At 41.0% G+C, this 16,199-nt stretch overlaps 1 protein-coding gene across 1 annotated transcript; it reads right to left on the reverse strand.

Moving 5' to 3' along the window:
- Positions 1-1,873: 1,873 nt before the first annotated feature.
- sypb (synaptophysin b) lies at positions 1,874-15,195 on the reverse strand. The gene is made up of 7 exons (XM_086213370.1): positions 15,059-15,195; positions 13,519-13,584; positions 5,831-5,955; positions 4,400-4,598; positions 4,092-4,283; positions 3,700-4,012; positions 1,874-2,019 (listed from the first exon to the last, which is right to left on the reverse strand). The coding sequence occupies exons 1-6, from the start codon at positions 15,074-15,076 to the stop codon at positions 3,731-3,733; spliced, it is 882 nt and encodes a 293-aa protein (XP_086069496.1). The 5' UTR covers positions 15,077-15,195; the 3' UTR covers positions 1,874-2,019; positions 3,700-3,730.
- Between the last annotated feature and the right edge of the window lie 1,004 nt (positions 15,196-16,199).

Consider the following 16,199-nt stretch of genomic DNA (forward strand, 5'->3'; position numbering starts at 1 on the left):
CCAAACAGCAAACAAAGAGTCAACCATCTTCTAAGGACAGAAGTACACATTTTAACCTTCAACAGAATAATTTCAATTTTATTTCATTTTGTTTCACATGGATCCCATATAATAAGAATACAGCAGAATTCTGGAGAGTCTTGAATTTCTTTTTTCGCTGACTTATCATTATCATAAATACTAATATGAATACATCATACACGATAAACACAGCACTATTCAAAGGTGTAGAGAGTATCACAAGACATCATTCACCACTAACAACAGAGTATATTTCATTTCAGCATATTTATAAGAGCTACAGTGAAAGAGAAGAACAGAGGTGGGGGGGGGGCAAGAGTAAGAGAGAAAACCAGGTGCTTCGACTCGACATTACCCCTGATTTTAAAATATGAGTGAATCCAAGACTGTGCAATGGAACAATATACTACCCACGACAACATATCGCTTAGCTGTTCGCAGTCTCGTATGTTCAAACAGACGATTTGGCAGTAGGACTCATGTATTCTCTGGAAATAAAGACATTTTTGCAGAACTGACTTTGTGCTCGTGTAGAACGTAGCGCAGCTGCTGTGTATACGTTGCAGTGACCAACGATGGATGTAACAGTAGTAGTGTGTAGTCTTTCCTGCAGCTTTTAGCTTCAGTTCCTCTAATACGTTTAGGGATGCTTTAGTATATAAGGAATAAGATGCATGCAGTACGTTTGCTGGCCTTCAGAAAGAGAAACGATACAGACGATGCAGGAAAATATCCATGGAAGCGTTTGTTGGGACTTCCTTCATCTATTGTGTCCTGTTATCCCCAGCATCACCGAAGTCTTTATTCAGTTCATGTAAATGTGAGTTTGTACCTCGATGAGTACAGTGTGATAAATAGAAACTCCTGTTAAAAAATTATATGACTCTGTCTTACAACGTTCTGGACTACATAAAAGAACAGCTCCATTGACAAAATCTGTCTGATGCCAACAAATAAACACAGACACATCTAAGCTCACCGCTCTGGTTCACAATTTTCATACTGATAGTGTACTATAGCAGTTTTCTGAAGAAGCACAGCAAATATAAGATGCTACCATGCTCACTAATTTTCATAACCGTATGCACGTTTGATTTTAAACATCAGGATATAACATATTGGGTGCATTACAAGGGTTCGTCCTCTCTTGACAGTGATGGAAAAAACATGTAAAATTAATTGAAAACAACCTACTTATCTACTCACTGCTATTGCTAATCATCACTCCTTCTAAACTCAATTCTCTTTCACCATGTATCGTCACATTTTATTAGCCTTCATCCACTTCCTTAAATCCTGCCAGTAATGTTGATCAAATTTAGAAAAAAAAAAAACACACACACACACACACACGCACACAAAATGAGAGACTTTAAAAAAAGATGTTCATAAACTTTGCGATGAATAAATAAAGTATTATATGGCATGAATACTTTATGGAAAGGGAAAGGACAAAGGCTAAACTATGAGTGCTCCCTAACAAAACCAACATAAATGCAATTGAATAACTCTGTGCTCAACATTTGTTGTATAACAACTAACATGGAGTGCACAATTATTCAACTGAGTACATAGAATCATATATATCAGCATGTTGATATTTACACAGCACAGACAAATACATTCTCCCAAGTTAAATATTACTACAATTTTCTTTTCATAAATAAATTTCTCTTAAATGTTCGTCAATGGATGTTTTGGTATTTGTATTCAAGTTTTTCTCGTATAACCAAACAGACAATCCTCTGTTGTCTTCTACAGTTAAATACATCACGAGAATAAACATCATGGTACAGCAAAGACCCATCTGCCCCCCCACCCCACCCACCCCCCCATCCTGCACCCCGGTGGTGTCCCCCTCCCCAGGCCCCACCAGTTTCTGCCCTCCAAGCCTCCCTCCCTTCGCCTGTTGACTCACAAATACACAAACAGACTAACAGAGGAGTGCGGAAATGCAGGTGGTGGTCCAGAGCCACACGCCGTAATCACAAGTTCACCCTGGGAGGAGGAAAAGAGGGAGAGAAGCAAGAAGGAAGCGTTAAAAAAAAAACTGTAAACATCACATGAACAACGTGTTGAATGTATAAACAAATATGGCATATGACACATCTCTTCTGAAAGGACTTCTGAATATGCACATGGCCCAATGCCTGTGTTAATATTCACTTAAATGTAAGTAACTGTGACATCTCTACTGCTCTGTTGTCTAGTAAATCACTTCCAAATACATTTTAAAACCCCATTGCCGTACATATGATTAAAGCAGATTAAAAGCAGGACTTAGCTGAACTACCGGCAGCACAAAGTAGATTAAAAAAAAACAAAACTGAAAAGAGAGCCATACGAAAGTGTGCTGCTCTACACTATAGAGCTCAGGTTTTTAGACTGCTAGAGTATCTGGGGAAGAGTGGAAGTATCTTCTGATATTCTTTTTTCCCTCCTGATACTTGCACATAGGCTGATACCAAGAGCTGATCTTAACCCAGTGTGTATTATATAGATTTATATAAACATAATAATATAAAGGATAGAAGATAAGAAGATAGGAACCCTTCTTTCCTCTGTGGACTCACAAAGAGCTAACCGCTAGTTAGCTTAGCACAGTGAATGATAGTGAATGGGCAGGTTAACATACCTCCCTTCACCCTGGTAGGTTGGTAAATAAGTGTACATTCTTAAGAAAAAACAAAACAACAACAAAAAAACACCAGCTCAGAAGTTCTTCTTCATCACTCTGAAACCGTAGGTGTCGCTGAAAGCTTAGCACAGCTTCCTGTGTAGGCTACTGTTTTAGAACTGTGAAGAACTGATTTCCTGTACATTAACATGAGTCAGAGATAGCAAAGCTAATTGACGCTAATTGTCTGCCTGATATTGCAATAATATCCTTATATTAGTATCAATTTGAAATTTCAGGCTTTATTTTACAAAAACTTCATTGCTTGGTCTGGATTTTATTTTCTACCCACAACATTTGATCAGAAAAAGATCCATCGCTCAAATAACAGCCCCCACACAGATACACGCGCCATCTGGTACATGGGGTATATGAGCACACAGTGGGAACATAATGATTGGTTACTAACTATTACATCATTCTTTAATAAAAAAAAAAAGTATTGTAAAACTCTTGAGGGGGTTGACTGATAATCCTGTTGGAGTTTGATTTTTATTTGTCTTGCTGACAACTATTACATCTTATTTTTGATGATTAATCCTGAGCTGAAATGTGAGGGTGTACAGGGGTGATTTAAGGCAACTAGCAAAGACGAGTCGCATTAAAACAACATTTGACCATGATTAGTCAGCAAAAAGCAAAAAAGCAGCTGCAGGAGCAAAATATTGATATTAAAATTTCCAACAGTTATAAGCCCAGAAAACGGAACCATTTCCCATTGACACTTAAATCATGCTTAAAAGTAGAGATAAAACTAGATTACAACTGTCAGATAATGTGATCTGTTTCATCATAGTCCAAAAAAGAGAGAAAATCCATTCTCAAAAATGAATAACAAATTGAAAAATGTGGAATTCCATGAAGAAAGAATACAAATTGTAATTCATATGGAATCATTTTATTTGAAGTTTTTATTTAGTGTCTTATTGTGATATTTTTTACATCATTTTTATTTCAACTTAAGAATGGCTTTTCATATGCTCTGCTTCGTTTACACTCACCATCCTGCAGCTGAGGTTTCAGTGGACAGGCTCACATCTGATTGGAGTAGGAGGTGGGCTGCTGCTCATAGCCCTGGCTGTAGCCTCCGTCCTCATTGTAGCCTCCCTGCTGGCCGTAGTCGGGCTGGTAACCTCCCTGGGAGCCAGCGTACGGGTCCTGCTGACCGTAGCCTCCCTGGGCAAAGGAATCGGGGGCGGGTTGCTTTTCCTGCGATGGGACGTATGTTCCAGCAAAGGCAGCCATCCAGCCGGTCTCCTTGAACACAAACCACAGGTTCCCTATCCACAGGATCACGTTGATGAAGCCAAAAGCCTGTGGATTGAAAAAGGTGCGTGGAGATTAGTTCTTGTAATAACCCACAGTTAAGTTCGATAAGAAACTTCAGACTTACCACAGAGGTGTTGAGGCCGGAGACCTTGGGGTCGTAGACCTCACGGCAGTGATTATCTGATTCGCCACAAGCTGAGATAAAAGTTATAACTTTCTCTGGATCAGTGGCTTCTTTCACATCCGACAAGCCTTTCGCCCAAGCACATGAGGACACCAGCCACATGAAGGCAAATACTGCTGTCACTACGAAGTCCTGCAAATCAGGAATGACCACTTTACCACTCATAATATATATATATACACATAAATAGAAATTCTAGATGTGAGGCCGCTTTTGAAGATGAAATTAGAGGAATAAAGCAGACTTACAATCTGGGGCCCCTTGTTGTTTTCACGGTATTTCTCTAGTATGAAACAGTATACAGAGAGAGCTGCCATAGAGTAGAGGAAGGAGAAGACACCGATGGTGACAAAGAACTCAGCTGAAGACGAGTAATCCCCAGTCAGGAATAGACGCTCTATGGTCCCCCCCTTACAGGTAGGGGCATCATAGTAAATCTGATGGAGTCTGAAAGGACATAGAAATTAAAATGAATAAATACAAAAAAGGTAAATTGTAATATAGGTAAAAAAAAACAAACAAACCATATGATAATTATTGATGAGGAGGTTGACTGTTTGAGTATGAGCTACAGAGTAGAATTAGAGTTTCTATTTACTTTTTGAGTGTTCAAATGATTCATTCAATAAGAAATTAAAACCTCTCTCCCATCTGAAACTTGAGTAGCATCATGGCACAGCCAAACCTCACAGCAGCTGTCTTGATAGCGGGCAGTTACATCTGGTAACAGGAGCCTGAGACTCCTAGCTAAATTCATTAGAGGTGATCTATTACACACTCACTAGTTCATGGACATAAAATTCCATTCATACAATGAATTATACAAAAAAAAGCTTCATAATTTTGGGACTGTTTCTACTTCTACCATGCAAGGTTTTGTAATACCGGTTTCTTTATCATGTAAATCCAAATTGCTGACACTAGCTGTCTGCACCTTCTTGTTCCTGCTAGCGATTACAGTGCACTAGCATGGGTGTAACAACAGCATCGGCTAGATATATTGATCCTGTCGACCTTACTTCCTGTGCTACTTATTCATTCAGAAGGAATTAACTAATGGATGCTGTGATTCTCTGTTGATTCAAGGTCACAAAAGCACGTGACAAATGATATATTGTCACTGTGTAACAGGGTGCATCTCAGGGGGAAAAAACAGACTCGTGTGTGTTTGTGTGTGTGTGTGTGGTGTGTGTGTGTGTGTGTGTGTGTGTGTGTGTGTGTGTGTGTGTGTGTGTGTGTGTGTGTGTGTGTGTGTGAGGAGGACCTCATGCCCGACCAAATGTCAAATTAATCCTTTAAACAAAGTCTAATCTGATGGTAAGTGCCATTAGAATCCTTTTGATATCCAAGCTAATGCCTGTAAATGCTAATCTATGGCAAAGGCCAAACAATTTGACCAAATATATGCACATATATATGATGATGTTCAGATACTTATTAATTTATAACAATTCCACTTAACACACAGTGCTTTCTTACACTCATCCTAATGCTCTGGGAAGTTATAGCGATCAAATATTCAAAAAGCAATCATCCACGTTAGCTCTTACCTGGGCTATTACATGCGCAGTACCTGACATCAGTGGACGTAACAATCACAAATGTTAATTTACTGTAATTCTTGTGCTGGTTGTGTATTAACAGTGGTGAGAGTAACTTGTGGACAACAGGAAACATACCTGAATGGATATGCAAATTCTACTTCTATGCCGAGGTCACTCTCCGACCGGTTTTTACACTCCACGCTCATCTTAAACATGCCAGAGTAACTGCCACAGGTTGAGAAGGCGAAAATGGCAAAGATCTGCAGGAGAAAGGAAGGAAAGGATTGTAAAACTGTAACCTTTGACAGCTCACAGATTAAATAAAATAAAATAAGAAAATGAGAGGTGATTTTTTTCTTTAATATTGCCTGGTACTCACAGTGGTTCTCAACCTAGGGTTTGGAACCTCATAAGGTTCCCCAGATCATTTTTTGGGGGTTGTTAAATAAGCCGTTAGCTGAAAACTGCTTTTTACATTCCAGTGCTCTGTAACAATGATATAATTTGTCTTTGGATTTTATTGAGAGGGCGAGAGCCACAGTGTGCCTGCACTTGAAAAACATGAAAACTTATATAACATATAAACCATAAAAACTATGAAAATCCTTACACTACGAAGGTTATTGCTTAATTCCTGCATGTTCACAATCCAATTAATTGCAGTAATATGAGAATATTTCTTTCCATTACGGTTCTTTTAGGCCTAAAGTATACATGTTGCCGTAGGTGGTTCAGTCATTTAAATAAATCTAAAACACTAAAGCAAAAATGGAATTTATTATTCTGTCTGTAGGCAAAAAAAAAAAAAGTGCAGGGGATTGCAGAAAAAGTGCAACCTGATTATTCTGTGGATTGGTGGCCACCTTTGCTATGCTGTTTGACTCCATTTTATTTGAGATGATGCAGCCATGTAAATAATGACCCACAGTGTGAAACAGGTGATGATCTGAACATGCAGTATTTTAACCACCTGTCATGTTTCATGCCAGCTGATGATCCACCAACTGTGGCAAGCTGCTAAAAATTCACCCAGAGTGCAAATAAATGCAGTGTCAACATGAAGATGTACAGCTGGGGCTGCACCTGTTGTCATGGTCACCAGTGCTTATGGGTTTTATACACTGGCTCACCAACATGGTTTTACATCCATGCAGATATGTGTATGTTAGTTTCACAAAGTAATAGTATTGTAGTATTGCTCTTCACCTACAGCCATGTTGACAGAACAAATTGACATGCGTGGAGATGGAGTCTCTCTCTCTCTCTCTCTCTCTCACTCTCTCTCTCTCACACATAACCACACACACACACACAGAAAAGATTAGGCGCATCAGACTATTTTTACCACACCCTCCCAGCGCTGCAGGCAAGATCCGATTGGATGGAAAATCCAGCTATTAATCTGACTGAGGTGCTCTACCATCTGTCACCAAATACTCAACTACAAGCTACCGTGCAGCCAGTCACAACAGACACAGAGCCACACCCCTTACATGAGTACACACACACACACACACACACACACACACACACACACACACACACACACACACACACACACACACACACACACACACACAGCTCTCACTATTCGTGTAGTACTGTTGTTCTGCTGCAGGCATCAACACACCAAACTATTTACAGTAATCTTTGAGCTAATGTGAAGAGCAGGATCACACAAGGAGGCCACCTAAAGCCAGCCTCCTAGTTTACTCATCCACCTGCGCTCCTCACAGGGTTCTTTTATTTTCTAGCCTCCTCAGCAAACACCTTCTCTTCCCACTGCTGGTAAAGGCTAATTATCAGGTTTTGATCATCAATGCAAATGATGGTGAATGTGATGAAAGCGTAAGCATAAGCATGTGTGTCTGTGTTTGTGTGTGTATGTGTTGTGTGTGTGTATGTGTGTGTGTGTGTGTGTGTGTTTGTGTACTGCATGTGTAAGTGTGTGGAGGGGGTGATGCCACAGAAAACAGCAGACACTATTAAAGAGGAGGCATTCGCCATCTGTAATAGAGCTGGAATTAAAATTCCTACCTAAAACAAAAATCCTATTTGATTTGTTTTACAATGTTGGTCTGAAGTGTGGAGGGCTGGGTTTTGTTCAAAAATGTTCAATCTTAGTCTTAACGAATATTAAGACTGATATGATACTGAATGTTCTTTCAGTGACAATTAAAACCCATTTTATCAACATGAAAAGGATGTTATGCATTCCTCATATTTTTTACTTTTCAGCTCCTATTCACACAAGTGTCGTTATATGAAAATATAAATTGTCCAAACTGGGATTTATCCTTTTAGAAATGCACTTAGTCTAATCACGCTTGATGTCATATTCAGAACCATCTTAATTCCGTGTGCTATCTGGTCCACGTAATAAATGAAAAATAGACATTTAAATGTGAATTGCCATTTATCTTATATTTTCCCTTTAATCCCAGAGCAGAACTACAGGATGTATAGCTGCAGCTGTGCTTTCAACACATGGAGAATAACATAATTGTAGTATTGGAGTTATGCAACACAGTTCACATCTGGCATATTTTATTCTAAATAAGATATGTGTCCCATTTAGTGTGAATAATAATTTTCTGTAAGCTTCCTATATCCATGTCAGGATTTCATCACAAATCTTAGACAATTAATTTGATCATCATTGTTGTTGTAAAGGAAGATTTGATCGCACAAAATAAATGAAAAGTCAAACTGGGAACAGCATACATGCATGTAACGTAAATGTTTTCAAGAGTTAATTGCATATAGAAAATGCGCATTTTAAAACAACCCACAATTCTCCATGTTAACTAGCTAGAAGGTAAAAGTCAGTAATAAGGACCTCAGCTGAAGCAGACTTTCATGGTGATGAATGAGTGGAAGGAGGGGTGATGGAGGAGAGCGTGAGGGACAGTCAGGCTGAGAGAATAAATGGTGTTAGATGCCATGGTAACACTTTTGGCAGCATCATGGCGTGAGGAGGTAGAGTTCTGGTTTCTATCCATCCTGGTATGCTAGAGGAGTGTCAGCTCTTCTGTGCTGAGAAGATTCAAACAAGTGGCTGCTACCGCTTTTGTCACACTATCACTTTCTCTGTCTCCCTCAGTGAAAGCACAAATCAACCAAGTAATAGTTTAGATTCCAGCCCAAAGTTTGAGTTGAGCTCTTATAACAATATCCTGTTTTTACATTTCCATATAGGCTGAGTTCAGAATAAATCCAGCACTACAGGCAAAATCACAGGTAATATTATTCATTTGAATAAGAGGAAGTGCATTTTAGCTGCAAGCTGTGGGGCCACAGCTGTACCACAGCCAAAAAAGGTTCAGGCCCCTGGCATTGTGATCCTTTGGCCCTAATTAAAGCTGCACACAGCAGTGACCAGGGTCTCACAACCCCACACAGAATAATGCATGCACTGTTGTGGAAATATCAGTTCACATCTACCAGTTCATAAGAACAGAAACTTACTATCCATTCTGTTACTGTAAATGAAAACATCAGTGTAATTTTGATCTAAATGAAATTATTGTGGTGGCAGGGTGGTGCAGTGGTCAGCACTGTCGCCTCACAGCAAGAAGGTTCTGGATTCGAGCATTGGCTCCAGCACGGGATCTCTCTATGTGGAGTCTGCATGTTCTCCCTGTTCCTGTGTGGGTTCTCTCTGGTACTCCAGCTTCCTCCCACAGTCCAAAGACATCAAGAGGGGACGCGGCTGATTGATACTCTAAATTGACCGTAGGTGTGGCTGTGAGTGTGAATGGTTGTCTGTCTCTATGTGTTGGCCCTGTGATGGACTGGTGACCCATCCAGGGAGAAATCTGCCTCTCGCCCAAAGGCTGCTGGGATAGGCTCCAGCCCCCAACAATCCTTAACAGGATAAACGGTAGAAAATGGACGGACGGATGGATGGATGAAATTATTGTTTATTACATCAGACTCACTTCCTGTAACCACTAGGTGTCACTAAGTATGTGACTTAATATTTGACCATGTGCTGGACATTAAAGTTTTCCTGCCATTATTAATCTGCCCCCAAAATTTTAAGGGGCTCCTCCTTCAACCAATCCTAAAATCACTGAAAACATGACTTCCTTGGTGGAGTTGACAGTGTTTTGATATTTAGTCTTAAACTGTAGATATACAAACATACACACATGCCATCAGAAAGCCAAAGGAATAAAAGCATCGAAGTAAACACAAACTGAGCCTGCCTCTGCTAAAGGCCCAGGAGAATCACCAGTGTTTGAGCAGCAGAAAACCCCCTGAGCTAAACAAAATCAACAGCCCTTATTACACAGTGGGGACAATGCCAAAGTGAATAAGGCTCTCATTTCATGTTCTCAAAAACTTTATGCTTTCTGGGTCTAGGAGGAAAAATTTAAATGCAGATGAAACTCAACATAGCGCAGCCATCCCGCAGCGGTGGAGGCGAGGAGGAAGGAAGTTGTTTATGCTCTCTGTTCTTGAGCTTTACATCAGCTTTATTTGGGAAGCCAGTGTCTTCCACCATCCATCAAATCAAGGCTTTGTCAGCACTGTTCCCCAGAGACAGAACCAGGGTGGGGTGGGTAGGTGGGCAGAGCTACATGAGTCACACATGCGGGACGCTGTTGTCATTTCACACATAGAGCAAACACTGCACTCAGAAGCTCCTGCAAACTAGTGGGTTTTTGAAGCTCAGATGGAGACAAGGGAAAAAAAGAGATTCACACCAACAACCTACACACTTGACAATTCTAAAACAATTCAATTTATTAACACCCTTTTCTCGGATTCACACGTGTGACACTCCTGACAACTCGCTGCTTTGCTTTTATATCGGAGAAAAACAATCTGGCTACAACAATAAGCTCATAAATACCTCTGGATTGACTCTATACTAATGCTTTTCTTCACTGCTGCCAGATTGTGCTGAATCCAGCTTTGGAATCTGGGAAAAATACTTTTAAGGGGTGGCTCCTCTCTCCCCCCCTAAAAGCACTCTAGTTATGCATGCCCATATTAATCCAGAACGAGCAGCGGCAGCAGCAGCAGCTCCAGCAGCTCCTCCTCCAGTCTGACAGATGATTCATGGGCCCTGGCTTCCTGTGTGTGGCTGCTGATTGGTGGTTGGCTCACAGTGACCTAGGGAGGCAGTGATGAGGTGTTGGCACACTCACACAGCTCCAGGGAAGGACTACAGAGTCATGCAGCGCTCTCATGCCTCTGACTCTTCTCTGGCATATCTGCAGCAGAGCGTGTTGCAGTGTAGGAGTCTGCTGGCATGCAGTTTTTCCCGTTTGAAGGACAGAGGTGTAGCTATAAATTATGGGGGCCAAGTTAAAGGAGGGGCCCCCCTCTTTCCTTCTCACCTCCCAAAAATGTACACGTCACTATATTCCATGTATATATTTAACGATGAGTTATCAGTTGCACAACTAATTGCTGGAACAACTTGTTACTGGAACTGAAACTAATTTTTCCAGTTTTATTTGCGTAATCATTAGCATGTGTCTGTTTGTTAGCAAGGGTGTAATGGTAGTCCAGTGGTTAGCACTGGTGCCTCACGAGTCCCAGCTCGGGCACGGGATCTTTCTGTGTGGAGTCTGCAAGTTCTCCCTGTTCCTGTGTGGGTTCTCTCTGGTGGATGGATGGATGGATGGATGAGTGGATGTTTGTTAGCAGGATAAATCAAAAACTATTGGGTAGTTTTTGATTACTTTTGGTGGACAGACATATAATATTATAAGGAACATCATAATCAAATTATGGATCCTGCTGACTCATGTAGGTATTTTATGTTACGTAAATGTCATAGGTGAATTTCAATTTGAAATTGACAGTTGAAAGAAGAAGTTTTCAGTTTCTGGAAATCATCTTGGTTGTTTACCAGAACTTGCTTTCGATAAAAAGGTCATGATCTCTGAAGGTGTAAGTATTCAGCTATGTAATGGGGATCATATTCTCAAAGCGAAAAACCTGTTTTTTGGTGGTTGGGAAAGAAATCTTTGAACACATTTGAATGATCATAGTCTGCATTTATGCTCCTTTCCTGCTGCTTTCCAGTTTTTATCATTGCTGAACTATACTTGACTATATATATACATTCAATTGATTATTTCATCTGTAAACTTTGAGAAAAATTGGGTTACCGGTAACTGGCTTTTTTTGGACTGATTCTGTCAATGTGGTCTGAGTTGTTCTTTATTATTTCAGCTTTTGAATGGCTGGAATAGGAATAGGAATAGGAATAACCACCAGAATAACTAGGGTTCACTACTGTTCACATTTGAAATGATATTGGTACCAGTACCCAACAACACTTTTAATTCTGTTACTTTAATTTCTTTAATATAACATAAATATAATTTTAGTTATAAAGGTAAAGGTAGAGTGGTCATCTAGTAATCCTGATATCCACTGGACACTGTGTGGAAGTGTCCTTGAACCCCTCCTTGCTCCTGATGAGTAGGTTGGTGCTTTGTGGACCAGCCTCCACCATCAGTGTGTAAGTGTGTGTCAATGAGGCGACGCTGTAAATTGCTCTGTGTGCCGAATAGTTGAAAAGTGCGATATAAAAATGTGTGAAGTCATCAAAAGATAAATCCAAACTTATCGTATTAACATTAGCTGGGAGAAACACTGCAGAGAGCGCTGTCTACAAATGAATAAAGCTTTCAACTCACTGCAGACCGGACCCTGTGTTGGGTGTGATCATGCTGGAGGGGTGACTTCCCTTGGTCTCAAGCTTTCTCTGATATACAGCATACTCCCTCACCCAGGTGCACTCTCAGGAAACACAGTTTGGTAATTTAACATGAACTGATACTCGATCAGTACTGAATCTTGACAGCCAGCCCATCAGGACCAACTGGGGGTTCAGAATCTTGCTCAAGGACATTTCCACACAGTCTCCAGCACCCTGAACACCCTATGATGTAAGGGCATCCTTGGGTCTCTTGGAAGATGCTGAATAAATTCCAGTGATTATTAATGTAAAATAACATAAAATCACTGATTGAAGGGTCACTCGATCCCTGCCTCCCCTGGAGAGCTAAGTGTCCTTGAGTAAGAAACTGAACCCCTAATTGCTCCAGAAGGATGGATGCATGGAAGCCTCCACCATCAGAGGGCATTGCATCCAACATTGCTCCTCTCAAAAAAATAAAGATAACATAAAATGGCTTCTTCCCAGAAATGCCCTGGTCAATTCAAAAAAAGAAAAAAAAAGACATGTCTCTGAACTACGTAGAGACACAATCTCATGAGTGAATGTTGTAGTTTACTGGCTCCATCATGTGGTGAAGCGATGTGCACATCAAACACAGGAAATGAAATACACTAGGATGCAGAGGTCATGTCCTCTATGAAGGATTTAACAAATAGTCATTATTTTCCTGACTGGAACAACACAGTATTACATAGTAACTCCTGCTGGTGCTGCAGGGCATCATCATCATCATCATCATCATCATCATCATCACCTTCATCACCATCACCAGCAGGACAGACCTAAACATTCGCCTCGGTAAGGATTTAAATATACATCCAAACGGTTATTATGAGAAGTTCATGTCGGGAAAGAGAAGAATAAGACAAAAAATGCTGAACCATACGAGAAGATGGAACATTTAGAGCCGACATTCATCTATTATTTAATGCCTTGATGCTTCGTGACCTCTGAGTGACAGGAGGTCACAAATCTGTCAGCCAGGAATTTGGCATCCTTATTTGCTGTAACCCGGCACAGTGAGTGGTTGGCCGATGACAACAGTTCCTTCTGCGCTTTGATTAAAATCGAAATAATGCATAAATGAATAGTTCATGCTGCGAAATAAACTTACCCATTGTAGGACTTTTATAAATCCCAATGGTTGTTTGATTATTGTGAACTGCCCCTGGGCCACCAACTGTCAAAACAAACAAACAAACATTATAAATCAACAATTAAGTTGAACACATTTCCAGGTTAAATGATCATGATGCTAGATAAAAACTGGGGTCCGACAGATACAGGATAGTTGGGCGCTGACATAATGGAGTAAGAAAACTCCAATGTCAATAAAGAGGCTGAAATATATTTTTGACTTTTTGTGTTGTTTTTTTTGCAACAGTCCCTCAAATGTGTGTATCAGACACTCGTGATGAAGGTATGCAATGGAGGTAGGATAATTTGCAGTTAAACAATAAACTTTATTGTCCAAAATTACATCAGTGCACTGAAATAATAACCTTCTGTTGGAATTCAATAACTGTAAATTACCCCTGAAAGGATCTTTCTTTCTTTTTTTTTTTTTGAAAGTCTCCATCTCAGACAGCACAAAAGTGATTACCGAGATATCTACTGTGTGATAAGCAAATGTCAGCCGATAATATCAACCAACCCGATATATCGGCGGGCTCAACAAACAAGGTCCTCATTGTGTTACAGTCTTGTAGTCCAATAGCTGTCACATGCAGGTTATTGTATAGAAACTAACAAGTGACTCTATGTGTGTGTGTGCGTGTGTGGTATCCTGCCAGCATTACAATTAGACAAAGCTGATTAACCGGCGGTTCTCTCGACTGCACAAATCAGAACTGCAGCGCTCTCATTTCGCGTTAAAATATGATGAAATCTGGTCGTCGGTCCACAAGAGCGGAGGATGCGTTTGTGCGCAGGTGAATGCGACACCGCAAAGAAGGCGGCGTGTCCCTGTGTGCATCAATAAATGGCCGCAAAGGAGTGAGAGGCGGCAGTGGTGAGGATGCGGGGCTACTCTGACGTTTATTGTCTCTCCACAAATCATAAACACATGACGCATCTATTTAAATAATAAAATCAGGGAAATCATGAACTCTCAACTTGTGATAAACCACACTGAGAGATGAAGCCTACGTGGCCACAGAAAAGCCGGAGGTGTCGGGCCTACTGCGGTTATGCGAGCGCACCGAGGGCTTTAGAAATGAATCACATTCCTGCTTGTTATGGTAGCAACAGCAGGCAGATCGGGACGTGAGCAATCTAAATCAATTAGCAGAATCTCCGGAGATGATGAGCCACAACCTCTCCTTGCTTAGGTGGATGTCGTTGCTGCAGCAATATCTGGACATCCTCCACATATCTGAGCTGTCAGCGGGCCGCTCCAACACACCCGCTGCACAATCACTGGCGGAATATTGTCTAATTACACTCGCCCGCCTCTTAATTCAGCGTCTCGTCTCATAATGGAGGCTTTAACTGAATGTCGACGCCGATTGTTCGAAAGCATGCACGTCTACAGATTTATTGCAAATTATTTTTCTTTAAACGCAAGGGGGGGAGGGGAAAATCAGAGGAAATAAATGAGCATCGGATGCCGAAATAATCTAATAAAATGGCTGATTTCCTTGCCTGAGCCTTACCTGGTTTACGACATCCATCTTGGCCGCTTACTCGCTGATAAGAGGATCACAGGGGAGGAGGGATAGAGGCGTCTCATCCGGAACAGCCCAGGGGAGGAAGACGCCCAGGAGGAAGAGCTGGATTGCGTCACGAGCTGGGCGAGGACGCGGGAAGCGTCGTGACGTGAGAACAGACGTCAAGCCAATCTCGGTGTAGCTTTATTATAAGGGAGCCGAGCTTGCCTGGGGGGTTATAATGAAGAGAGGAGCGCACAGAGGCTGTTCACGCTTTAGTAGGCAGAAGTGATGAAGAGGAGGGATAAAAAGGTTCATGAACTTCTGCTGGTCGTGAGCAGGCAGCACCATCGTCTGACGTCAACAACAACATTTACCTTTTAGTAGAATTTATCAGCAAATAATTAAAAAAACAGACACAATAGTTTTTTTTAATAAATGAAGAGTTTTGGAAGCTTCTCTCTGTAAAAAGTGTAACTAAGTTGAAGGCCACTGCGCCCCAATTGATTCACTGGTGTTGCAAGACTAAATGTTGTCAGCGTGCAAACAGGCAAGGTTAGAATGCCTTCCAGTGCTCAGTGTGCAAGTTGTGATGGCTGGGTTACGTGAATGAAGGACAGAGGGTCCTGTGGTCCACATGTGGTGCTCGCTATCTTTTATCTCAGAGAGCTAACTTTGATACTAGGACTTCTTCCTTTAAACCCCAACTTTGATCTCGGGGATCTGATTTTGACCTTTAGGGTTCTTCCTTTCATCTACAACTTTGATCTTAGACATCTCACTTTGATTTGAGGGATTCTGACTTTAATGTCTGACTTTTATCGAGTTCTGATTTCGACCTCTGTGTTGAAGATGATTCCAGCCATTGTCACTGACTTTACCCAATCACAGACCCCCCCACACACACGCAGTGACTCAGTGAGTGACTGTGTGGTCTCTATTCACGATCTGGGGCCTCAACCTAACCTCAGACACCCGCAGCAAAGAGCAGGAACTGAAAGCCAGATGTTCTCCATCTGTTGTGCAATAATGAATGATTATGTAATTCACTCTTTTGTGTTTTTTCTTTTAAACATTACAGCTGTGGGAAAAAAACAAAAGTATATTGTGTGGACCAATTATTCATACACAATAAAAAAAAAGTGAA

The sequence above is a fragment of the Aulostomus chinensis genome, chromosome 9 (genome assembly GCF_037954235.1).
Source record: "Aulostomus chinensis isolate RoL2024-O1b breed Wild chromosome 9, RoL_Achi_v1.0, whole genome shotgun sequence".
Classification (NCBI taxonomy): Eukaryota; Metazoa; Chordata; class Actinopteri; order Syngnathiformes; family Aulostomidae; genus Aulostomus; species Aulostomus chinensis.